This window comes from Sinohyriopsis cumingii, chromosome 2 (assembly GCF_028554795.1).
Source record: "Sinohyriopsis cumingii isolate HCF-2022 chromosome 2, ASM2855479v2, whole genome shotgun sequence".
Lineage (NCBI taxonomy): Eukaryota > Metazoa > Mollusca > Bivalvia > Unionida > Unionidae > Sinohyriopsis > Sinohyriopsis cumingii.
Window position 1 is genome coordinate 11,515,122 of NC_142962.1, and position 26,928 is coordinate 11,542,049.

The 26,928-nt window shown below is 36.7% G+C and overlaps 1 protein-coding gene across 2 annotated transcripts in view; it reads left to right on the forward strand.

Annotated features, from left to right (window-relative positions):
• The window catches only part of LOC149804337 (papilin-like), a 469,456-nt gene that overhangs the window by 43,341 nt on the left and 399,187 nt on the right, over nt 1–26,928 (forward strand). For both annotated transcript variants that reach the window (XM_089939015.1, XM_089939025.1), the window contains exons 2-7: nt 16,736–16,838; nt 18,010–18,140; nt 18,787–18,916; nt 21,980–22,060; nt 24,121–24,275; nt 25,942–26,479. In XM_089939015.1, coding sequence (XP_089795141.1) covers nt 16,736–16,838; nt 18,010–18,140; nt 18,787–18,916; nt 21,980–22,060; nt 24,121–24,275; nt 25,942–26,479 — 1,138 coding nt within the window. The remainder of the gene's footprint in view (nt 1–16,735; nt 16,839–18,009; nt 18,141–18,786; nt 18,917–21,979; nt 22,061–24,120; nt 24,276–25,941; nt 26,480–26,928) is intronic.

Below are 26,928 nucleotides of genomic sequence, written 5' to 3' on the forward strand. Positions count from 1 at the left end.
ACCTCAAGCGGTTCTCTAATTGATTTATCGATAAATCGCCAAAAATCAGTAAAATTAGCTGAAAAAAATGAGATTTTCATGCGATTTTTGTTAATTTTTCTGGTAATTTTCGGAAAAAATGAGGATTTTTAACGATTTATCGATAAATCAATTAGAGAACCGCTTGAGGTTTGACCTGACGAAAAACTAATTTGACAAATCGACTAAAAATAACAAATTTGACTAAAAGTGTTGGAATATTTCTGATAAAATGAAATAAAAATATTTCTGATAAAATAAAATAAAATATTTCTGATCAAAGATCTATGATCAAAAATCATTACGATAAAAGTCTTTAAGACGAAGATCTACGATAAAAGTATTTAAGATTTTACATGTAGATTGACAATCAGTTCCTCCCCACGCAGATCAGTTAATCGTCCTATGTGGTCTGTGAGTTTAAAATTTATTTTTGACAAATACTGATTATGTGTATGTAGATAAACAGGATTGGTTGGTACTTGCACGATCAAATCCCCAGGGAGAACTTGTGGTGTGAACGTGTATAGGATATATCCTTGTTGAGCCTGATTTGATTTTCCAAGATCTATTTGATAACTGCCTTCGATTACGTCACAAACTAGATTAACCGCGATTGTCGATGTTATATTAACGATTCCCGGAGATACATGTCTGCCGCCGCCGTATGGATCATTATTATATCTAAGAACAGTTGCTGGTGAGGCTATTTTTTTCCATGCATCGATTATTTTAGGAAAATATTCATCAATGACATCATTGACAGATTTTCTTAATTTATCTGGATTATAATCAGGGAACTTAAACGTTGCAATGTCAGCTTCGGGTATTTTGTATTTGATTGCGAAAAACCTTCTATAATCGCCCGATGATTCAAAAACCAAGTTTATGATCCTATTATGAAAATATTCAATGGCATCAGCTATATGATTTAAAATTTCTATTCGTTTAATAATTTCTTCACGCGTGGATGTCAAATCAGACAAATATTCATAAAAAAGAACACGTAAATTAACCAGTTGTTCTTCGTGATCAGAATTTATGATATCAATGACATTATTGATATTTATATCGTAAAATGAATTATACAGGTTATTACCATTGTCAGCGTTGTGTAAAAGCCAATAGTATTCACCAGTTTTATCGACACGAAATTGATCCCGTTTATCCCATACCCGTTTTTCTATGTTCCACCAAAAACTCGTATAATTCATTTTAATATTATGATGAAAACTTTTCGTCGATGTAAAATCAGCCCGAGTTGGTTCTGGTATATGTGCAGGTATTGGTGGTGATATTTCAGGCCAACCTAGCACGGATCTTATCGTGGACTGATAAATATCAACGACATGATCAGGAGAGTTTATTTCGATTGCAGAAGACAGTCTTGGTTCATGAACATTAACTGATATTTTTGCTTCTTTTCCTGTTATTGTTTTTATTCTACGCGCAAATTCATCATTGATTTGTTCGATCTCATAACTGCCAGTTGGTATTCCAACAACAACCCAGTCAGGTGTTCCATCGGGTTTGTTTTTATTAGCAAATACAAGCGAATTATTTGCTGGTGTACCATTAAATGATCTCGATCTGATATTTGGCCAACTATGGTATACTCGTAATTGCGCTAGTGCAATTTCATTTACGCGAATTGCAGTTGGAAAATTGATGCTAAATTCAGAATTAATCGAGCTTACCGAGATCATTGTGGTCTTGTGCGGGGTTGTGTTCGTCACGATCTGCTGGAGTAATTCCGTCATTATTAATATTCGTACCTTTAATACCAGCGCAGTTGTATATTTTAATCATCTCTGAAAACTCAAAATCGGATATAATTCCATCACTGAGACTCGCTGATAACAACGAGGATAACTTCGAGTCTGCGACAGTTGCAATGTGTAATTTTATCATGTAATTGGATAATTTTTCATTCGTGCAAGTACATATTGTTTTGCAATGATATTGAGCAAACTGCAATCGTTGTTGCAGCTGAAATACAAATAGTCACAGCTACTGGTGCCATCATTGTTACCGCGGATACTATTATTCCAGCTCCAGCAACAACAGCGGATACTGAATAAACAACAACGTCAATGATAACTAATCATCGTTGATACTTTTTTATTTTTGCTGTATATTGTTCGACTCGATCTTTCAAAGCTGCCTGCCATTCACGCGCTTGATTGTACTTTAATGTTTGAACCTCGATTGAGGTACTCATTATATTTTATGCAGTAACCAATTGAGGTGTTTCAGCTACAAATTCCAAACACCACCAGAAAGATGTTGCGGGTAATTTCTTATCAGCTGCTTCCAGAATAAATATTTCCTCGTTTCCGCTATTTAATACAACAGATACAACCCCGGAAAACTTAGCAGTTGAATGACGCCATGGATACGTTGTAAATATTTGAAATTTTGCAGCACTAAACACAGACAGCCTGTACACGCCAGTGACTGTTGCGGTATATTTGATAGTTTTATTTTGCTGCGACCATGTTGCGAATCCAGATGACACTGTGTATACGATGTTGGTAATATGCCCGGGAGATACCCCGCCGGGAAGTTTAATCAAACTGGTTTTATTAACGATCTCAGGAATCCCCGCTACGACATCTTCAAATCTTTTTTCTAGTTTTGTCTATGTTAGTTTTGATATCAACGAGTTTTATGTCAACGGTGGGCGGAGTACCAAAAAATACCTCTGCGATTTCATTAATTTTTCTAAAGTTTCTGCGAAGATTTGTGAACGCGTGTACGTGAACGTCATACTCGGCCCACAACGTGGATAATTTACCATCTACGGTGTTGTAGTTGACGTCAACGTATTTTTGCCGCGTCTTCGTCGGATGTTGGATCTCTCAAAACTACTGTCTTATTTCCGTTCATGCTGAGTTCACCTGTCATTGTGTCACCGGTATTTTTTACGCGATTAGCAACACTTGCTGTAATTTGATCTCTGATTGTTGTAAACGATACACTTGAATCCCTGATTCTTCCGCTGTCAGTAAACACAGGGATGTTATCCGTGACCGCACCGAGTACTCGTCGAATTATATCATTCCATTTGATATTGCTCGTTTTTAGTTTTCCGTATCGGTCCTGAAAATTAACAACCTCATCTGGGTCAACTCCAGCAAGATTCATAATATCAGCGAGTTCATCTTTAGTTGTGTACTTCGACAAATCAATGTCATCGGACTTTTTCTTAACCGTAGAAGAACATCCTCTTCCGCAAATATCAACCATTATAATCTAAGATCTGTTTAAAACGAAGCGGTTGCTTGTATAATCATGCACGACCTTACATGGCGGTTTGGATGATTTTGATATAGCGTTAAGTACATTAATTACTTCACGGCCGCATATTGGCGGATCTGTCATTGTTTGTGTGGGTAGCGTTGAATACCAAACTTGCGCGTGAAGTGGTGCAACATACTTGATAAACTCACGTGGTGGAGCTAACCCGTATGAATCAAAATAAACGATTCCACGTGGATCAACTGCGTATGATACCCAATGAGTACTGGGTCCTGAATTCGAGTCAAGATTAATAACACCTATTTCGAGTTTGTTTGGTTGTTTCAGTAATTGATCTCGCATAAAAACACCTCTGAAGTTTTTTATTTTTAATCGTTTAACAGCATCAAGTAAATCAAAATTTGATGCTGGAGCGTCTAACGAAGTGATCCTGGAAGCCTCAGACCTCTTCCCCAACGAGATTCCGGTAATCTTAGGCTGCGTCCCTTTTTTTATATCCATTTCCAGTTGCTTTCCTTACAGCCATTCCAGCAGCTGTTTCAACAGCACCTAACGTGGCTGCTTTTGCTACGGCTGGAGCGGCAGCAGCTATTAACGCTGGAATAGCCGTGAGAAGTGGAAAAATTCCACCTGTTTTAACCGAGTCCTTAATCGCAACCGCAGAGAGATTAAGTTTGATGCCTGTTTTTGATTGTTTAGCCCCGTTGAAATGTTTAAGCTGGCGTTCTGATAATGATAGTTTATTTTGACCATCCGTGATCTGATCTCGCTTTAGTGATATTTTCATTCCGCAGTTTTTTGCTGAATTTGATTGAAGGTTTTTAATCTGACCAGGAGTCAGACTGACACTAACGTGATGATATGGCATTTTATGATAAATACTTGCCACGCTCCAAATAATGATTAAAGATTTTCCACTGGTGCATCAACGACTCTCATTCGACCATTACCACCTTCAAGCAACATGGCTTTTATCGCTGAGTATAACCGCGATTGCTCTATAATCAGCACCATCTGTATTTAACATTGCTTTGAGATGTATATCAACGACAGATTGTTTTGATAGATCAAGATGCTCCAGTGAAAAATAATAAATCGGACACAAAGTTCTGAAATCATACTGTGATATTTGCAACCCAGTATCTACATTTTGATCACGTCCCATGAAAGACATCAAATGATGATATGCACGTCCTATATGATTTTGTTCATAATTTAGGTGTATGTTCTCTGTTGGTTCTTGTTGTCCGTTTATCCGTAAGGAAATATCAGTGATACCTAGTTTATCAAATATCATATGAGAGTGAGTTTGTGAGTTTAAACGATCATGGCGCTGAAACGCAATAAAAATATGCCGTGGTACAGAAACACCTTGTTGTGATGCTATATGCCATGTAAACTGACCGTTAACGTCAGTTTGCATACTATCCATGCTTGTTGTTAACCATGACAACAAGGATTTACCACCTGTGTCCATGAAAGAAATCAACTTTTGTTCTTCTGCGATCGTTGGAGTCATTACTGGCATCCACAACAATAGTTTCGATAATACTACTTTACCAGCATCACCAGGAGGTCTCCATAGAGCATCGTTATCATCACCCTTTCTTACAAATACAACCGTGTGTCTAGCTCCAAAAATAACCTTTCTAATATTCCTACAAAATCCAAAAATATGCGATAGTGGAATTGTACATATAAAACTTCTATTGGGTCCTATCAACATATTTCTACGTGCTGCAAATCCCAAGTTGAAATGTTCATTAGAACCATGAACCACTGGCGCCACATCGGCACCATCGGCAGCGGCAGTGTTTTTTTGGTCGTCTTATATTATACTGATCGCTTTCAGGGTTATCAGAATTATATTTCACAAACATCATTGTGGGACCTGCTGATATTGTATAATCATCAGAATATCTTGCTAGACCAATTATTGTTGTAGCAACGTTGACATCTTTCTGAATTGATTCAATATTTTTTCCATGGATCATATATGTGGAGCTATCAAATAATGCCATGATCCCGTTGTTGACAAAACCAACTTTTATTGCATCTCCGTAATTAGTATTATCCGTTTTTATAATTGTACCTTCTACCTCAATAAAAGCGTCAGTGGGTAGAAAATATCTACTTGTGTCATGAACTTGTAGTTCAATTCTTCCACGTTGATCTGGTGTTCGTGCGTCATAAGAATAAAACTGATAATCACGTACCGATTCATCTTTAATGACAGGTGCTTCCATGTCAAATGCTGTGTTGGACATGCGCTTGAACATTTTATTATAATTATTTTCGTCTAACACGTTGATTACCGCGTTTGGGAAATTCCACTTCGGGAAGTTACACTTCCTGATATTAAACTTGAAATATTATTTCCTGATTCACCGAGTTCTTGATCTGCTAACGCTGCTAGTTTTTGATTTGCAGCTTGATTTATTATTTTACTTACGTCTGCGGACATAATTTCAGTACTTGGTAATTTTACTGGTTGTTGTTTTCGTCTTATTAACTGTGCTAGTCTATCTTTGATCGCCGAGAACGCTTTACCAGCAACATTGACAATTGCTTCAGGAGTTTTTTCACGAACAATATCAATAGCTTTCATCGATAATTGTTTTGCAACAGGTGCTACTTTTGGAGCTATCCTTGTAAATAATCCCTGAATAACATCACCAAGTCCATCTCCGTAAATTGCTCCATAGATTGGCAATCGTGAGTTTACCGCTCTGACCTGTACGGATTTACGATGATCATTGTGTACGATCATCTTATTTTATTTACCATTTATCTAATCGCGGTGACTAATCATCAACGAGCTCATCAATATGTTCCCGGTAAACGCCAATATCCATGATGCTGCCACGAAATAATTGCTGACAAATATCAGCTGCTTCATTGGTTATTTCTGGTGAATTTATTTCCGGCACGTTTCCCCCCTGTGAGAACTTCTAACCATGACACATCATTGAGAATGTTATTAGGACAAACAAAATTATTTCCCAGACCACTCCCCGTTGCTCCTTCTTCTGTTGTTTTCTTAAATAGTCTTAAGGGTGATTTTTTTTCTTTTACTTTTTCAAGTAGCTTTTCAGACGTCTCAAGTTCCGACATCAACCTCTGCTGTGGTGAAGGTTCTTCTTGCAGAGGTGGAGGAAGTTGATATGAAGGTTCCTGCTGGGAGAGTTATTCTTGTTCTACTTGTTCCAGTCTCTCTCTATAAAGTCTTCTTACTTCTTCATCAAGACTTTTGTATTCTGGACCTCTAGCTTGTTTTTTGTTTCTATATACGCGATATATCCATTTAATAAGATTATCATTACTTACTTTTTATGGGTTTTTTTTAAATGTTAGATTTATTAAATATACCAGCGACTTCAGTACGAAGTTTTCCAATATCTTCAAGTATTTCTTCATCGACAGGTGGAGGTTGAGCTGCAGCTATATCAGTTGGAAGATCTCGTAAAATCTTTTTTGTTTGTTTGGTTCTTTTTGCTATTTTTTCAGTCTGCGCTGCAGTTTGTTCTAATACTGGAAAAATACCCTTTTTTCTCTTCTCATCTTCCTCCTCAATATCTCCCCATATAGTTTTTTCAACAGCCGCTGCAGCTTTCTTAGTAGCTGCAGTGACGGGTTTAAATAGTTTTTCAGTGTCTTCTTTGTACTCAACTTGTGCTTCCTGCTGCGCTTGTAGTTTTTTTTCTGAATGAGTCTCTGACAGGAAGAAATTTTTTGATTGCTTCTAATCGTTCTCGAGCTATCCTTGCAGTATGAGATTCCGGATGTACCATTTTATTATAACATAATGATTTAATTATAGCAGCAGAGGGGGCCATGACCTCAAGTTGGTTCGTTTTTTGTAATATGCTTGCCATCGCGGAGAAATAACATGGACTAACCTAGGGACTCTAGGGACTCTTTGAGAGAGCAGCAGCCTCTGTAGTTAGTTATTTTGATTTTTAAGGTTATTAATCCTTTTATTAGGAAGGCTTATTTCGGTTTTTGGATGCTTCCAAAGTCGGTCTGTTCGCCCCCTCTGCTGCTTCAATAGCCAATGGAAGAACCCCATGTTTTCAGGCAACTGTGGAAGTCGTTGTTCTTTCTTCTATTCTTGATTGATCTTAAGGGTTTTGACTTCGTCCGAAGATAGGTTGATTCCTCTTGACTTGACTTCCTGGTCACTTCAAGCCTGGTTGATTGGCGACCTTCATTCCTTTGATATTGTGCTCTTTTTTGCTGATTGTTACCACTATAATTTGCTTTCTCGGAAAAGATGTTGTTTGTTTGTTATTTTTGTTCAGGTCCCGATAGACTTGTCAAAGGCGCCCATTCTCTTTCGTTGAGACTTAGGTTATGCCTATTGTAGAGGGAGTTATTGGTTGTAGTAGTGATATTTTTATTATGGTTTACCTGGTGTATAGTAATTGAAGGGGGAACATTTGTATTGTTTGATTTAAGAAGACAGGTCACTTTGCTGGGTGTTCACATTCCCTGAGCGTGAGACATATCAGAGGTTTCCGTTTTCTAAGTTTTTAATACCTAGGTGGGGCGCTTTAGCTTTGGTCAAATTAATATTTTTTTAATGCATAAAGTAAGACCAAAGCGGTGGTTGGAGTGAACGACCGGCCCGACCCCTCCCCCCCGGGTTTGCTCTTCAGTTAGCAGCATCCTAGTGTTATCTTGCTGCTTTGACTCCAGGGTTCGAACGCGGCTTTCACCCTCTTATGTATATTCAGATGTTGTTGTAAAATTGTGCTGTATTTGTCAATTTGTTTTAAGTATAATATTATGTTTTATATGTTGTTTCTATGTTGGTGTTTACCTTGGTGTCTAGGAAGTCTGGATATTTACGGGGGGGGGGGTCCAATCCTTTTTTCGTATTTCTGAAATCCATTCTGTGGGCGTGGTATCTGGGACAGTTGTTGAATACATGCTCCAGAGTTTCTATTGTAGTGTAGTGAGGACAGTTCGTATTGTTATTTGGTTCATTACTGAGATTTTCCAAAAACTGTCCTCTAGTATGGTTTTACCTGTTCTTATTCTATTAATAATTTTAATGTCAGAACTTTCTAGGTTTTTTGGATAAGGTGATGTTCCTTGTGACCTTTTTTGTCATCGATACAGGTGTTAGCCTTTGGTGGTGTTATCCCTTAGTTGTTGCCATTTGTTGTTGATTTTATGGATGATTTGACTATATATCTCCTGCACACTATGCTGTATAGGCTCTATAGTATTATTCACGAGGCTGGATTTTGCGTTTAGGTCTGCTTTGTCATTCCCTAGTAAGTTGATATGTGAGAGTAACCAAAGGAAGTCAGTTATTTGTTGTCTGGTTTCTATTTCCTTTATGTTTTGTAGTGCTTCCTCCATTAGATTTCCCCTGCTTATGGATATGCCAGATTCCAAGGATATTAACACACTTAGGTAGTCGGTTATGATAACAAATATGTGTGCAGTTTGGGGTTTTATCCATTTGAGTGCCCCATTTATTGCCCAGAATGCAGCCATGTAGATTGAGCACTCATATGGGAGCCTATCCCGCAATTCATTATGGTGCTCCGAGATGACCACTGCCGCTTCTGTTCTGTTTAGCTCTTTGGATTTGGATCCATCCGTGTAGATTTTTATGTGTGGTGAGTATGTTTCAGCCATGATCTTTCGAACTTCTGCTTGAATTCCTATTGGGTTCTGAAGCTTGCATCCAAGCTTTTAGGCGGCTAAGTTGACGTTTGGGGTGCTGTTTTTCCGTGGAGTGGGATCATTTAGTTGGAGTTGTTATGCTTGTACTCCAGTTTGTCTAGTTCCTCACATAGTGTATGAATCATTTTAGCTATAATTTCTGAACTCCGTAGTAACCTGCAGGATGAGATGAAACTTAGTAAATGCTGAATAACACCATCTCCGTTTTTAATAAGTCACCCACTCTTCGCTGATGATACTTTGGACGGGGCGAGATGGTGGTTTGGAAATGGCTTTACATGCCCTCATGACTCCACGTCTCGTCGATGAGGTTTAAGATCCATTGGGCGAAATTGGTATGCGTGTTTGGTCCCCAAAATATTTTTTATGTCCACCAGAAATTTGGCTACAGCGAGGGCAATGACTAAAGATAGGCTCTTAGATTCACTTCTCGCACGCTCGATGAGCCACACAGAAATTAAGAATGTGAATGCCGGTCTCTTGCATGCATTCGAAATCGAAAAAGGTGAAACTGCTTTTCTTCTGGTCATCTTTCTCCTCTTGATGTTTGGAATGGTGTTTTTGAATGTAGCATTCGTGTTCTCAGTCCACGATTTGGTGCAAAATATGACAAGCACTTTTCTGATGTGAACCTTCCGTATTCAGATGTTATTGGTAACAGGCAGGGCCGACAAAAGTGCGCTGACAAGCAGGGCAATGTACTCGTGGTTGTCCTTCGTCAGGGTTGAGAGGGAAAACATCCTGAGTGTCTCGATCCACAATGCTTGTGTTGCTCTCGATTGTTATAGGCATAGTCACGTTTCAGACAGTACTAAATGTATCCTAGGAATCCGGTGATACTGGTAATGGCGTCGAAATGTTCATCGTGATAATAGACATGAAAGTATTTTCCGTCTGTGAAATCTTTGCCTTGAAATAACAAAGGTGAGCGCACTTCTTGAGGGTGCACTTTCAAGGTGTATCGTGGAGCCAAGACGTCTTGCAATTTTTGTATTTCAAGAATGCCACAGGGTGTGTCTTTGGATAGCCCCGCTTGCTATAAGAGGAGTTCCGATACTTTTCGTTGTTTGGCACGGTTCGAGTTTTGAATAGTTTGCCTGGCTCTTTTCAATTCTGCCATGCCGTTCTTGTCGGCACATGTTCGTCCCACCACAATGGCACGGGCTAAGCACATTTGGTCTTGAGGGTTGTTAATTTGGACGAGGCTACGCTTGACGCTACCAAGTTCGTCCACCAATAACACTTTTCTGCGTTGTCTGGACCCTTTGGGAAGAGAAATGTGGGTGATGAACAGTGTCTCTTTTCCACTGGTGATGTGAAACTTGTCGTTGGATTGTTGCATGTGTTGAATCTTGTCAATGACTTTAGAAATTGTCAATTCTGATGGACTGCTAAACTGGATCCAAACGGGGGACTTCAGACTGTCATGTTGAATGGAAAGTCTCAAGAGATCGTCTTCTTTGGCTTCACATTGTCCTTTCAGTTTGGTTAACAAAATAAAAGAATCCCACAACTCGATAATGAACCCTACTGCTTTTCCAGCGGTACATCGGACTTGAAATCTTTACACTTCACTGTGTACGTATAGGCTGTCGTTCTGAATTTTCTAGAGGAGTGCTTTCCATCTCTTGAATGTGGTAGTGCTTTTGAGGAGATAATGGTGGACTTTGGTTGGGTGTAGAATCTCTGGGTCTGGATTCGGGCTCACTCATGTCATCTTCAAAATGGCTGGCATGAATTTGAGCCAAGACTTAAGCTACTGTACTAGGCAATAAATCACGTTTCTGCCTCTTTGAGTTCTTCTTTCTTCACGAAATGATGCGATTGTTCCATCTTGACTGCAAAAAGTCAAATTACTATATTTTAAACGCCATGGATCAAACCAGTGTCTTCCTATATAAAGGGTCATTGTCTTTCCTCCCAGTATTCATTTCACTCTCATAAAAGAGGTGTCATACGAAAGTTTTCTTACCCCTCCTTTCGAGATAAAGGTCAAGATAATTATATCTGTAAGAAGAAAGGGCATTGAGCTACAGTGTCCTTACCATAAAAAAGCAAGACAGGTGTCAGAAGAGACAAAAGTTAAGATACCTGTTATCACTGTCCAGAGAAAGGACATTGGTCTCCAGATTGCTCTCAAAAACAACAGGAGCAAGAGGAAGAGAGGGGATTAGAACAGGAAGAAGAGGTACCCATCTAAAAGGAAGAACCCAGATACGTGCAGAAAGAGAAACAAAAGAAGAAAAGAAGACAAGGAGAAAGTGAGGAAGTAGAGGAGGAAAAACGTGAAGGTGAAGAATTTTTAAAAAGAAAACGGAGAGAGTGAACAAACACACGGAAGAAGTCAATGAATTTTTTAAAGTCTTGTGTTTTGAATTGGATTGTAAAATTTGTACACGAATAGACCAGACAGAAAATGCAAGTGTCTCTTAGTTTCAGATTTTTATAAAAATGACCTACACTCACACATTCACACACGTACATCATGGGTAAAAAAAGGATTTTGAGTTTCAATTGATTTTAGAAAAATGAATACTATCTCTTTTCGAGAGAAGTGGGTGGCCCTGAAAAAGACATTTCGGTGTTTGTTTTTTTATAATAAAAAAACTCTAAGGAACTGGATGTAATCAGCTTTAACTGCCTTAAGCCTTTGCAAGGGCCAATGCCTGCTTCTGGAATTGCTCCTATAGATGATTTGGTAGAAATCACATGGGGTGGTATCTCAGGTGTAGTAACAGGGTTGGGCTGTTTGGCGTGGGAAGGTCTTTTTCTCTTGGGTCGCAATAAATAAGTCTGATACATTTGTTTCAGACTCCTTAACTCTGCTAAAATATCTAAATGTACCGTCATCGTTTGGCTTTTGCTGGTACAGGAACGAATTCTTGCGAAGAAGAAAGAAAATCAACTGAATCCCAGTTAAAATCGGTCTCTTCTGGAAGTAAGGCTGTGTTGACTTTGGTAGATGCTACTATACCATTGCTTCTCGTCTCCACTGCCGGTGCACCCAAATTCATTGTCTTCTTAGTTTCCTTCATGTTTGAAAACTCTGTTGCATTGGTTCATTGCGCACAGATGCAAGTGCATCTATATAGGGAATGTGACATCACAGGCAGCTCTCTTCGGATTGGAAGACAGACTCCACACTGTGACTTAATTTTGTAACGTGTGTTAGGATTGGTGAAAAAACTCAATCTGTTTCGATCAGCTCTTCCACTAGAAATAACCGCAGTTTATTTCATTCCTTTCACCTGTTCTTGTCACAAGATGTGGCCCAAAGTTGAGTCCTCTACCCTCGTATCGTCGATGCTGTTCAACCCGGACTTACCCATGTATGTCAGATCATCATGGACATTTATCCTGATCACCGATCCGAGCTTTTGGAAAAGAAATATCAATGTGGAGAGACAAGGCTGTCTGAAGATAGTCCTCATCTACCGTCCAGAAGACAAAAGAAGTTTGAGGAAGAAAAGACGTATGCGATGCCTTCTGTGTTAACGGAATGATGGTAACATAAAAACCAAAGGCCCTTTTCAGGACAACCATATGCCTCGAAAAGAAATGTATTCTCTTTGCCATATATTTCTTGTATGCGTTATATATGTCTATGTCCCGCATTCCCACCCCGCTAAGCATTCTATGTTTTTCCCGTTGTTTGGTCCGATTGTGGTCAGCCCCTTGCAACATTGTTACCAGTATCCAGTACCATAACATCGCCTCACCTGTTCCATTTCTATTGTCCCTATTCAACAACTTCATTTTCCCTTGTCCATATACAGGCCCAATATTCCCCGTGTTCAATTCCCATTGTCCGTATATCTCCCCAGGGTGATCTGAAAAACATTGTTTGTATATCACCCCAGGGTGTTTTATACTGTATTCTCCCATTGTCCGTATATCGCCCCCATATACTACTCATACTGCAGACATCATAACGATATAACTGAAAAATTGTTAAAGTTATGTTAAAAATATAAATCGCACACACACACACCAAGCTAACTCCACCCATCCCAGCCCCCATTATGTGTTCCATTATTGCATTACCAAGCTAACCCCACCCATCCGAACCCCTATTATGTGTTCCATTATTGCACTACCTAGGTAACCCCACCAATCCTGACCCCCATTATGTGTTCCATTATTACATTACTATGCTAACCCCACTTAGCCGAATCCCCATTATGTGTTCCATTATTGGATTTTAAAGTATTAAGTATACTTCATGACAGGCAAGTCGGTATATTTGAAAATGTTGAACTTAATATAAAATAAAAGATAAAACTTTCTTTTAAGTAAAGCATCTCTGCCACAATTAAAGTACAATCATATAATTGTGCAATCTCTCACAATATCCCTCCACCACAAGTCTTAAATAATGGCTGAACATGATTAATGCACATTGACACTTTAAACAAACACAAGGGACTTCTTCAATTGACATAGTTGTGTGTGATACGTTGACAAAGCCAGTAGTGACACAGCTGGAAATAATTGATTTTATGCTATTTCTTTATTGCCAGTGCATTTTTGTATTGCTTTCGCTGTCTTGATTTTCTCCACTGATATCTGCTATGCAACAGTGCATGCATGGTCTGGTGTGCGGTTCATCATAGGAAACCAGGGTACTATGTTAAGGGATTGGCTTGAGACTTTATACACACATTCATTTCATGCTCTGTTGTTGGTCCTAAATGAAAATGATGCTGCTTAGATATCCAACATAGCTGCCAGTGGCCATCTTGAAAATCTTGTTATCGCTACCCCTTCTGAACTGATGGTCATAGCAACACGGGGTTTTCCACGATGTCTGGCTTGTCCGAAATAAAATTATGCCAAGCTGATATCCAATATGGCCACCATGGCAGCCATCTTAAAATCTTGTTATCACTGCTCTTGATGTGGGCTTTCCACCAGAAGACACCTGATGATGTCCAGTTGGTCTCAGTGAAAATGGCGCATATCATACATCCAGTATGGTCGCCACCACAGCCATCTTGAAAATATTGTTATGTCTAGTCCTCTTCAAATGGATGGCTATATCAACATAGGTTTACAGACTTCTTATGTTACCACGTTGATCCTAAATGAAAATTGTACAGTTGCATGTACATCCAATATGGCTACCATGAGAACTGTCTTAGAAACTTTTTGTCACTGCTTCCCCCGCCTTGATGATTTTTTATGAAATTGGGTTTGCACAGAAAGACTTCGAATGCTGTCCACCTTGTTCTAAAGGATAATGTTGCCAAGATGTCATCCAGTATGTGTACCACAAAAAGCTATTTTTCAAATATTGTTATTGCTGAGAAATATCAGATACTGTTTCAACACTCAGCAGTTAAATGAAGAAATGGTATTTTATTGAATTCCTGGAAATTCATTTCATTTAGTAAAGCATCAGTACCTTAAAGGGATTTTACTTAGTTATTTTTCTTTTAAAAACTGTGATGATAAAATTTCACGTTAATTTTAAACTTACTGTACATTGAAAATGTGTACTCGGATTTGTAATGAGAATAAAGGTAGACTAGAATTACACATGGATAGATATCACAACCTTTTTACACCTGTTTTACTTCCTGTTGATGTGCAAACGAGCACTTCATTGATACCATTAGTTCTTGTGATCAAGTTAACATCCGAGGAACAGCAATGTCTCTTTCCTGTAGCTTTTTACCTGACTATCTGTTATCAGTGGAAGACGTGTGTGAAGGTCAGATTTGGTGTTATGATAGAGGGGGATATATTTTTTTCTCTTTTCTTATTCTTATTCTGTATAATTGTACATGTAGAAAGATAATTCCCTTGTGTACATATTGGTATACTTTGAAAAAAAAAATGTTTGTTTGCAATGAATCTGCAGCATGAAATCAAATGGGATTAAAATTATTCCCTTATCTGAAGTTCCTGTATTCATCATGTACAGATTTAGAAAAGTAGTGGGTTGGGGAGGGGGATGCAACTCTTAAATGTGGACCAGTTGGGTGATTTAAAGAAGAATTACATTTTCTTCGACCATCTTTTGGGATGGGCAAGTAAGCTAAAATAAATAAACGTTTGCAGAATTGGATAGGATAGCCTGACATGTACATTGCAAGCTGAATCTGATTTCTGTGCAGTGTATTTGGTTTCAAACAGAGAGATACAAGATTGCATTATATGCAGTGTATTTGGTTTCAAACAGAGAGATACAAGATTGCATTCTATGCAGTGTCTTTGGTTTCAAACAGAGAGATACAAGATTGCATTCTATGCAGTGTCTTTGGTTTCAAACAGAGAGATACAAGATTGCATTATATGCAGTGTATTTGGTTTCAAACAGAGAGATACAAGATTGCATTCTATGCAGTGTCTTTGGTTTCAAACAGAGAGATACAAGATTGCATTCTATGCAGTGTATTTGGGCATTCTGTAATATAGACAGCTTCCATTTGTCGAACTAATTAATCATGCTAGATGAAAACTGGAAGAGTATTTTTAGATGTGAATGAAGAACAAGACAACATATAGTTTATAAAAAAGATGTCGCAATTAAAAGAACATACACAGAAAGGGAAAATTCAAAAGTTCAGGGGGTACAAATAATATTCTTCGGTTTGTATGGGGTTTCGCACCAATTTTCAGCATGTGACTATACACAGCAGCCATTATATTCGATGGAGGAAGAACCCGGGAAGACCTCGGGAAGAACCACTGACCCGTGGAAAGCTACTGACAAGCTTTCTAACATACCCGCATCGGCCTAGCTGAGATTCGAACATGCGCGGACGGAGGTGAGGTGTTAGTGATTTATAAACACGTGCACTTGAGTCCATTTGGCAACCCAGGGTGAAAGTAAAACGTTTTTGATCTGAGCATTTTAATGATGGTGATAATAAAGCTAGTTTCTGCATAAAGTTAAGAGTTTCCAGACTAAAAGTAATTTCTTCATTACACAAGTTCAAGTGTTCACATGCTAATGATAATTTTTGTCTTACACAAGTTCAAAAGTTTCCAGACTAATGGAAATTTCTGCATTACTCAAGTTCGAGTGTTCACAGACTAGCATTCCTTTCTGCATTGCTCAAGTTCGAGTGTTAAAAAATTAATGGTAATTTCTGTATTACACTAGTTCAGTGTTTACAAACTAATGGTACTTTTTGTATTAAACAAGTTCAAGTGTTCACAGACTAATGGTACTTTTTGTATTAAACAAGTTCAAGTGTTCACAGACTAATGGTACTTTTTGTATTAAACAAGTTCAAGTGTTTACAGACTAATGATAATTTCTGTATTACATGAGTTAAAGTGTTCGTACCTTTATTTGTGCTCTTTCAAAGTGGCAATATGTGTTGTGGAAATTAATTATATCATTAAGTTTAGCGTGTTGAAGATCTGGCGTAACCACATGTAGATAACAATGTAACCTGCAAGTCTGACGTAACCACATATAGGTAACAATGTAACTTGCAAGTCTGACGTAACCACATATAGGTAACAATGTAACTTGCAAGTCTGACGTAACCATATATAGATAACAATGTAACTTGCAAGTCTGATGTAACCACATATAGGTAACAATGTAACTTGCAAGTCTGAAGTAACCACATATAGATAACAATGTAACTTGCAAGTCAGTGGTCTGTTGCTTATATTACTTTGCTTAGTAACTCTCGTTACCGGCAATAGCAGACAATATTGTGATATTAGGTGCTTTTATGTATGTATTGATGTACATATGTATAATTTGCTTGTTTCATGAATCTCTTTTCACTAGGATTGTTCCCGGGGTTCCCCAGATTTCATAGCGGAGCGGTGTTCCGAGTTTGATAATATTGCTTTTGATGGCCGATACTACAGATGGACACCGTATGAGAAAGGTAATGGATGGCCACTCATATAAATCTTGTATTTTTCATAATGCTGTCAGATGAAAATAGACGAAAATTAATGCTGCTTTGAATAATACAATCATATTTTAGGAATGTTCCACAGCTTTATTGTGATTTAGAAGGAAACCGTTTTTAAAGCATTTAAATTGCTTGAAGTTGTTTCAGTAGATCTTTAAAAACAAAAAACTGCAATAACAACACGATCACTAACAACAAGCTACATTTTTGTTGGTGTTAAACGACGTCGTTTTTTCCATATTGTATTAATTATTTTGAAGAGCTTCAGTTGCGTAGACATAAAAATCTATGTATATCTATGCATACATAAATAAATATAGTGTTTTATAAATGCCACATACATAAATAAAGCATGTGCTTAATAAAATCTTCAAGATGTGTTCATACATTAGCACCCCACCCCCAAAAAAAGTTTTGCAGAGAGATCAATTTTTGTTCAATTGTTAATTACTTGTTTTCGTGACATAGTTAAATTTTGTATTCCATGAGTATCCTTTGATGCTCATGTCAATACTAATACCTAATACAAATGCCACGACCCAATTACAATATTGAGAAATAGGAAGGGGTATCCATGTTTATACACATGGCTTTCAAATGATACGATGTGTTAGAAAATATATCTGTAAGGATCTCCAGACCTGTTTGTGCTAAAATGAATGGTAAAACCAGGGACGTCATTTAAACTTTTTTCGGGGGGGGGGGGGGAGGCAAAACTTGACGGGCTTGTTAATTTTCGTATATACGCTACATCAATTTTACAGCACATGTAAATTGGGGGAGGGGAATGCCCCCTGTACGCACACCCGCATGACGTTCCTGGGTAAAACTGAAGCAAATTCTTATCTGTCTCAGATGAGTGAATATCGAGGTTGTCGCTCTCCTTTAACATATTTATGAATATAACTTTAACAGTTTCCTTCAGTGAAATAAACTAGATCGTGTGCACATCGGGTCAGTGAATGTCAGTCTCCTTCCTGATCGTCTGCACATCGGGTCAGTGAATGTCGATCTCCTTCCCAGATCCTGTGTTCTGCAGAATGTTTTATTTTATGGTATAGTGTAACTTAAGCTTTACTTAGTGCATAAAATATGTCTTTCTGTAAATCATAAGTAATGGGAAATTGTTAATTATTATCAGGCGGAGAGAGTTGTGAATTGCTCTGCAAAGCAGAAGGCTTGTCCACACACCAGAAACTTCGTGGCAAGGTAGTAGATGGCACACCCTGTGGGAAACAGCCATTTTCTGTCTGTGTAAATGGCAACTGTATGGTAAGATTCATTATTTTAATACTTGGAAGTTCTTTCTATAAAACATTAAAAAAACACATTTATAATTATCCCTCTGCGTACTTTAAAGTATGAAACAACTTTAAAGATCTGATCTTCTCTAATGCCAGCCTAAACCAGAATTTTAAAATAAGTATTCTGTTGAAAGATGCCAATTACACTTGTAACTTGTTTAAATTAATTTTTATAATTAATTTTGACATAGGATAAAGTAATGTTATAGGAGAAAATGGGAATAAAATTAAGTAGAAGCAAGTGGTTTGTCCAGAATGAGAATGGTTCACAATTCATTCAAATTACTGAGCTTCTTTCATGCATCTGAGACATACATTCATAAATTATTTAAACTTGGAATGTGTACTAAGTTCAACATATTATGATCCAATATTTACAAAAACCAATGGGGACATAGCATTATACCAATACACTATAAAAGCTGGTCATAAAAAGACTTTCCATTTTGGAATATTGTATACAAATGACATTATTAAACTTTGTCATAATAACATTTTGAGTAATAAATAATGAATTTGAGATGTATGCAATTTGTATTAATTGATTTACCATTATGCAGAGATTTGTAAAAACAAAATGTGACAATTCTTGAAATGACCGTTTGTATCTTCAGCACACAGGTTGTGATGGTCAATTGGGTTCAAACATGACCCTTGATAATTGTGGGGTTTGTGGTGGAGATGGTACTTCCTGTTCACTGATAGACCACTCAGGCATCTTTAACAAGAAGACTTTGTTGTCAGGTAAATGAAAATTATAATATGTATATATATATATATATATATATATATATATATATATATATATATATATATATATATATATATATATATATATATATATATATATATATATATATATACTAGTGGCCGCCCATGGGAAGTGGCAAAACTGACATTTATACACATGTGACCTCTGTACACAAGTTCATTTTTCAGAATTATCTCTTGAACAAATAACACTCACGGATTATTATTATTATTATTATTAATATTATTATTATTATTATTATTATTAACATTGTCTAAGTGGTCTGAATGTCCACCTCGGATGTGGGAGGTCCCGGGTTTTCGAACCTCAGCAGAGTCATACCAGAGACTGGTAAAAATGGTACTAGAAGCTGCCTCGTTTGGCTCAGCATTAAGATGTTAGTGTTAGGACTGGTCGGCCTGGTGTCATGATAATGTGACTGGGTGGGACATCATGCTACATGTCTGTGACATGATACCCCAGTGCTAAACATCACTATAGACTGTAACACTGCAGACATCATAGCAATATGAGTATAATTTTTAAAGCTACATTACAAATCTAAATCACACACAGACATATTGTTATTATTATTATTATTATTATTATTATTATTATTATTATTATTATTATTATTATTATATAGGATTGTTTTGTGTGTACTATCCAACAAGATCATTAAATATACATATATTTTATTCTCTCACAAATGTATGTTCCACACAGGATTACATTATCTTTCTCACTTAATTTTTAATATAAATCATCAGTGACTTAAAATAATTACTGATCGTATCTTCTTTTTGCACTTTGACAAAACACTAATTTCACTACTGATTGACAGTGTACACATGACTATAAAATAGAAGACTGACTCTCCGATTCACCAACTTGTATAAATTAGGCTCAGAAACAGCTGTTCACACTTTCAAAATAAAAACTGGATTTGCCAATTGCTCAAATTGATAGATCAAAAGATAGTTGGTTTATGAGGGAAGCCTCTGGACTTCATTAGAAGCTCTATGTGGCATTTTTACCTATGAACCAAACATTGTTTGCCTTTATGGAAAAGTTTTAAACATTGAATGACCCCTGACCTTTATGAAAAAGAGATATAACTCAGATCTCTTCTGAAAGACAAACTTTTTACTTCAGAGATGGTTTTAATTTACAGGCAAATAGATGAAGACATCATATTATGACAGTTACACTGGGATAAAAGACAACTTTCATTTCTGCTGGAATAACAAGACTAAAATTTTTCCACCACCCAGCAAATGAATTGCCCCAATCCTCTACTCTAATCATAATCATGAGTATTGAGTACAAATTAAATAAGGAATGTTTGCACTTCACATGATATTTCATTATATAAATAATGGAATACTATCCTCATGAAGCAAAGAATTCAGTTTGCATAGTTTATATGGTCACTGCAGGTACAGCCTAGTGACCATTTAAGGCAGGGAGAAATTGCTGTTTGTTTAGGTAATATCTTGCCACTGACCCAGAAGGCAGGTGACCATTACATACAGGACATTTATATGCATGTATTTTAATATCATACCTGTCCTAACAATCACCTTAATTCAGTGGTCACCTGTTCACAACAGCCATTCCAATCTGGCAAATTTCCTATATAACTGTCATTTTAAGTGGTTCTGAACTTAACAAGATAGATGGATATATTATAACAGTAATGTAATACTGAACTTAACAGTTACTATCTACAAAGATAGAGATATAGCAGTAATGTAATACTGAACCTAACAATTACTATCTACAAAGATAGAATTTTTTAGCAGTAATGTAATACTGAACCTAACAATTACTATCTACAAAGATAGAATTTTTTAGCAGTAATGTGATACTGAACCTAACAATTACTATCTACAAAGATAGAATTTTTCAGCAGTAATGTGATACTGAACCTAACAATTACTATCTACAAAGATAGAATTTTTTAGCAGTAATGTAATACTGAACCTAACAATTACTATCTACAAAGATATAATTTTTCAGCAGTAATGTGATACTGAACTTAACAAATACTATCTTTAAAATTGCTCCGGTGGCCTAGGGGTTAGAGTGTCCAACTCAGATGCGGGAGGTCATGGGTTCTATACCCGGAAGAGTCATACTAAAGACTTACAAAAGTGGTACTAACAGCTGCCTTGCTTGGCGCTCAGCATAAGAGGTTAGTGTTAGGACTGGTTGGCCTGGTGTCAGGATAATGTGACTGGGTGGGACATCATGCTACATGTCTGTGGCATGATGCCCCCATGCTAGACATCACTATAAACTGGCACACTACAGACATCGTAGCAATATGACGGAAAAATTGTTAAAGCTACGTTAAAAATCCTATTCACACACACACACACACATACAAACAGACATATATACATACATCAGTCATACACACACACACACACACACACACACATACAGACATACATACCGCTCTGGTGGTCTTGTGGTTAGAGCGTCCGCCTCAGATGCAGGAGGTCGTGGGTTCAATCCCCAGCCGAGTCATACCAAAGACTTACAAAAATGGTACTAACAGCTTCCTTGCTTAATGTAATACTGAACTTAACAATTACTATCTACAAAAATAGATATTATAGCAGTAATGTAATACTGAACTCTTCAATTACTATCTACAATGATAGAGATATTATAGCAGTAATGTAATACTGAACTCTTCAATTACTATCTACAATGATAGAGATATTATAGCAGTAATGTAATTAACTCTTCATAATGTACATTTCTTTCCTATTTATGCAATTTAACTAATTAAATTCATGACCCACTCTGTTTGTTGGCCAAGCAGTCACATGGAATCAAACATTATTTGACTTCTCTACAAACGAGTCTTTGGTAGTTTTCTGCTGTGTATTCTGAGAGTCTTTAAGTCTGATGGGAATACTTTTAGACAGTGGTATGTATGTATGGATGGATGGATGGATGGATGATGGATGGATGGATGGATGGATGGACGTATATATATGAGTATATATGAATATATGTATGTATATGCTGTTTTTTTTCAGGCTATAACAAAGTTGTAACAATACCGGCTGGGTCTGTTACTGTTGAGATTAAAGACCTGGGACCAACTTTAAATACTCTTGGTAATTCTCTGTTTCTGTATGTCTATCTCTCTCTCTCTCTCTCTCTCTCTCTCTTTCTTTGCTCCAGGCTTCCTTTGGAAGCTTGAGGAATTAGAATAGGCCTACTATATCCTCCTGCATGTTGTAAAGCCATTATGACTGTGGTTTGCATGCTGAACATGCAGTCAAAAGGGTTGGAGTTCGAATCCTACCATTGTATCAGCCCATGATGGCTACTATGCTGTGTTCTTGGGCAATGTACTTTTCTCCAGCTGCTTCATCATTAAATGACCTAACTGTAAAACAAACAAAGAAACAACAACAAATCTTTCTCTTGTTTCAAACATTAAAATCAGTTGCATCAGCAACAATACTTCACAGCTGATGTTGCTGTTGTTGTTGGTAAGAGACTTGGGATAAATGAATCATGTCTTCTTATGATTGTCCTGCTTTTTACAAAACTTCAACATTATGATTTCTACAATTCCTACCAACACAAAACTTCAACAGTATAATTTCTACAATTTCTACCAACACAAAACTTTAGCAGTATAATTTCTACAATTCCTACCAACACAAAACTTCAGCAGTATAATTTCTACAATTCCTACCAAGACAAAACTTCAACAGTATAATTTCTACAATTCCTACCAACACAAAACTTCAACAGTATAATTTCTACAATTCAAACCAACACAAAACTTCAGCAGTATAATTTCTACAATTCCTACCAACACAAAACTTCAGCAGTATAATTTCTACAATTCCTACCAACACAAAACTTCAGCAGTATAATTTCTACAATTCCTACCAAGACAAAACTTCAACAGTATAATTTTTACAATTCCTACCAACACAAAACTTCAACAGTATAATTTCTACAATTCCTACCAACACAAAACTTCAGCAGTATAATTTCTACAATTCCTACCAAGACAAAACTTCATTTCTACAATTCCTACCAACACAAACCTTCAGCAGTATAATTTCTACAATTCCTACCAACACAAAACTTCAGCAGTATAATTTCTAGAATTCCTACCAATACAAAACTTCAACAGTATAATTTCAACAATTCCTACCAACACAAAACTTCATCAGTATAATTTGTACAATTCCTACCAACACAAAACTTCAACAGTATAATTTCTACAATTCCTACCAACGCAAACCTTCAGCAGTGTAATTTCTACAATTCCTACCAACACAAAACTTCAACAGTATAATTTCTACAATTCCTACCAACACAAACCTTCAGTAGTATAATTTCTACAATTCCTACCAACACAAAACTTCAACAGTATAATTTCTACAATTCCTACCAACACAAAACTTCAGCAGTATAATTTTTACAATTCCTACCAACACAAATCTTCAGCAGTATAATTTCTACAATTCTTACAAATAAAAAAGAAAGTGTATGAAGAACTATAACGAAAGAGGTAGAATCTAGTTTGTCATTGCATCATGGGACTGTGAAGTTATATTTTTATACATATTATTAGGGTGCATCAGATATATAAAACATAATTAGGTGTGTCACATGGCTAGGTGTGTCACATGGCTCATTAGGTTCTATCATCATGGTCAAGGTCACAGGTCACTATTTTCAGTTTTCTTGCACATTGTTCCTTTTTGCTCTCTAACTTTGAAAATGTTTGAATGAAATGGATGAAACTTGGTAAACTTCTTTATTAATACACTTTCCAATATAAAGCAATGCAAAATGAAGGAAAACATTGGACCATTTGAAAATTTAAGGGGCTACTAAAAATAATCATTGACCAAATATTTCTTAATACTCCTCTTGGTCCAAGACAAATTATGTATTTCAGTTGGTCAAATAGGAAACCTATTTAAAAATGAATTCAGTTAACTGTATCTGTTTTAATTTTCTTTCAAACTGGTACTGGTCCATCCCTGCAGGTAGATCCCTGCAAATTTCAATGTCACAGCTCACCATGGTACAGTTTTTTGACCTCACTGAAGCAGATGAAGTAGGGGGTATAACAAAAATGCACTAAATTTGTTTGTTGTTAATGGTATTAAAGACTCGTTTTTTAAATCTCATTTTTTTTCAGTGCTTGTCGATGACAGTGGGCTTCAGATGGTGTTGGCACGAGATGTTAAAGAGGCTGAGTACATTTTTGCAGATACCGTATTTCTTTTTAATACTCATGAACAACAAGGGCAGCTTCAAGCAGTGGGGCCAACTGCTCACAATATCACTGTTTATGTAAGTATCGATGATCGTATCAATTGAAGGTGCAAGAGGATGTGGTCCTTTGCTAATTGACACGGTATATAGTCCTACTATATGAGGATATTCAATGCTGTATACAAGCAAAACTGTCTTGTTCAGTTGGGTAGAATTAATTAGTTTGATTCCACATAGCAATGTCAAGACCATCAGGCAGAGACAAATGTTCCTATGCTGTATCAAACAAGTTCTTTCCCCTGACTTGGAACAAGCACTTTGTTACTAAGTAAGTGACCTTTTTACTCTGCTTACTGAATAGACACTCTGCTTTCAAGCAAATTTCACAGACTAACAGTAACTAAATACATTCAACGTTGTACAGAAAACTTATTAATTTAAAGTACTTTCAAAATCTCTATTTCTACGCCTTCATTTAATACAAGAAATTTTTGATGATTTGAACTTGAAGTGATAATTAAGGATATATTTTTAAGAAATTGAAGAGTCTGTCTCTCTCTAACAAATGTACTCCGTTTTTAATGTTCATTTGGATATATTTTAACAAGAAAAGTCTAAGTAATATTGCAATATTGTTCTGTTTTCTTCTTGAACAGGTGCAAGAATTTAAAATATAAACATATAGTTCCCATCATGTGCCTCATTGATGAAAAAGTCTGTACAACATTCTAACATGATGTAATTCTTGCAGATTTGTATCACACTCAAAACACCTGCTGCTCTCTGTGATATGTCAACCTTTATGTTGTAAATGATTTTCAGTTTTATCCTCAGATTAATGAAACAAATTCGATTCCATCTTTGATTTTGATATCCAAATTGTAAGTCCCTCCAAATAAACTTTGCTCCTTAGAAAATATTGATCCCGCAAACCATATTTTTGAAGATCTAAAGCTGAGATGGTTTTAGTAAGTTTAGTATTTTAGATGGGCTCTCTCTCTCTGTTTTAATGTCACTTTGCACACCAGTTTCATCTGAGAACTCTGTGTGAAATGCACATAAACTGCTCATTGCTACTTATGGACATCTCCCATTATCTCCAAAAATGGCAATTCTTACCCAGCATGACAGTATTTCTTAAAGTCACATTTTTTAATATTTTAAAATATAGAGTAATAAATAACTCCTGATTTTTTATAAGTGGAGTATTATTGAATATTTCCAGTTGTAAAAGTAGATCCTGGCTGGGTGTGTGATACTGAAATTTTAGATGTATGATACAGAATGTTTAATATGGAATTACAAATTGAACATCTGTATCAAACACCAGATCGGCAATGTAAGATAAAATGCAGCAAAGTGCAGTCCAATACAATATCTTGTTTGATAGGAAGATGACACTTCGGTGTGCTCCCCATTCAATAGCTATAATTTTCTATTTAATCTTCCTGCAAAAAATTTCCAGGGTAAAAGAATATCGCACAGAAATTGCCATTTGTCTGAAATTGGTTTGCATGGCCAAAACTTCCTGTGGCCAAGCCGAGGTAAACAAGAATCAAAAGAAAAACCCCTGTAAAGAACAGTTTTATCAGTTTATTTCACTTTGCCGCTGTTGTATACATGTGGATGTATACCTGAATGGGTAAGCAGAGTATTAAGGAAATTGGGACTTTTGTGTGTTTTTACAATAAATCTCTTGGAATATATTTATTTGAGATGATAATAGATGCGAATTTTATTTCAGATGTACAATCAAGGGGATTGGAATCCAGGCATTTCATATAATTACAAAAGTGTCCAAAATGATTTATCCATAAATCCACGAAAAAGTCATCACAAAAATCAGAAACCATCTAAAGGCCAGAAATTGCAGTTAGAGATACATAAGCAAAGATCAGCAAATGAACAGAATGAAGCAGAATCACTAGAATCAAAAGGGTCAAATGTATTGACCCTTAAAGATCTTGACCTCAAGGAAGAAATTCAAAACGTTCAACAGAATAATTTAATCAGTACTGACAGTTTCAAAGTAGATTCTAACAACAACAATGATGGACTGGAATATGACAATCACATGATTGACAGTAAAGGTAGAGAACCAGTCAGCAGTACTCAAACTGGAAGCATATGGCCTAAAAATGCACATGGGAATTTGACAAAGGACCAAGAAGATGGTGTAATACAAGGACTTCCTGAATATTTCAGCGGTGTAAGGGAAAGTTTAGAGCGGTACATGTGGTCATTTGGAGACTGGACAGGTTGCTCACGAAAATGTGGACAAGGTATGATAATTCCTTAGTGTTGACCCAGAGATTCAGGTGATTTCCTAAACTGATGCAGCACTGTCCATCAGCAGGGGTAGATCTTGATGTCAAGGGTCAATGGGACATCAGGATGCAGATAACTGAGCTAGCCAGTTGTTGTCTTTCCTCTTTGTTCCTCAGCAACAGGGTCAATATGGAATGAAGTTGATTGATGACCTATTATAACTGGTTATGATTGGTTGGGGGTAGAAATGGGGGGGGACATTATTTGTCTAAAGAAATCTCATAGGATGGATTTTGCTTGCGGGTATTTAGTCGGTTGAGATTAAAATTTATATATTTATATATAATATATCTAGTTTGACTCTGAATGTTTGTTTGTCCTTCCAGTGTTGTGTATTACCTTGGGGATGCTGAATGTATCATGAATTTTAGTGCTTCGGGTGTTGTGTATTATCTGGGGAACG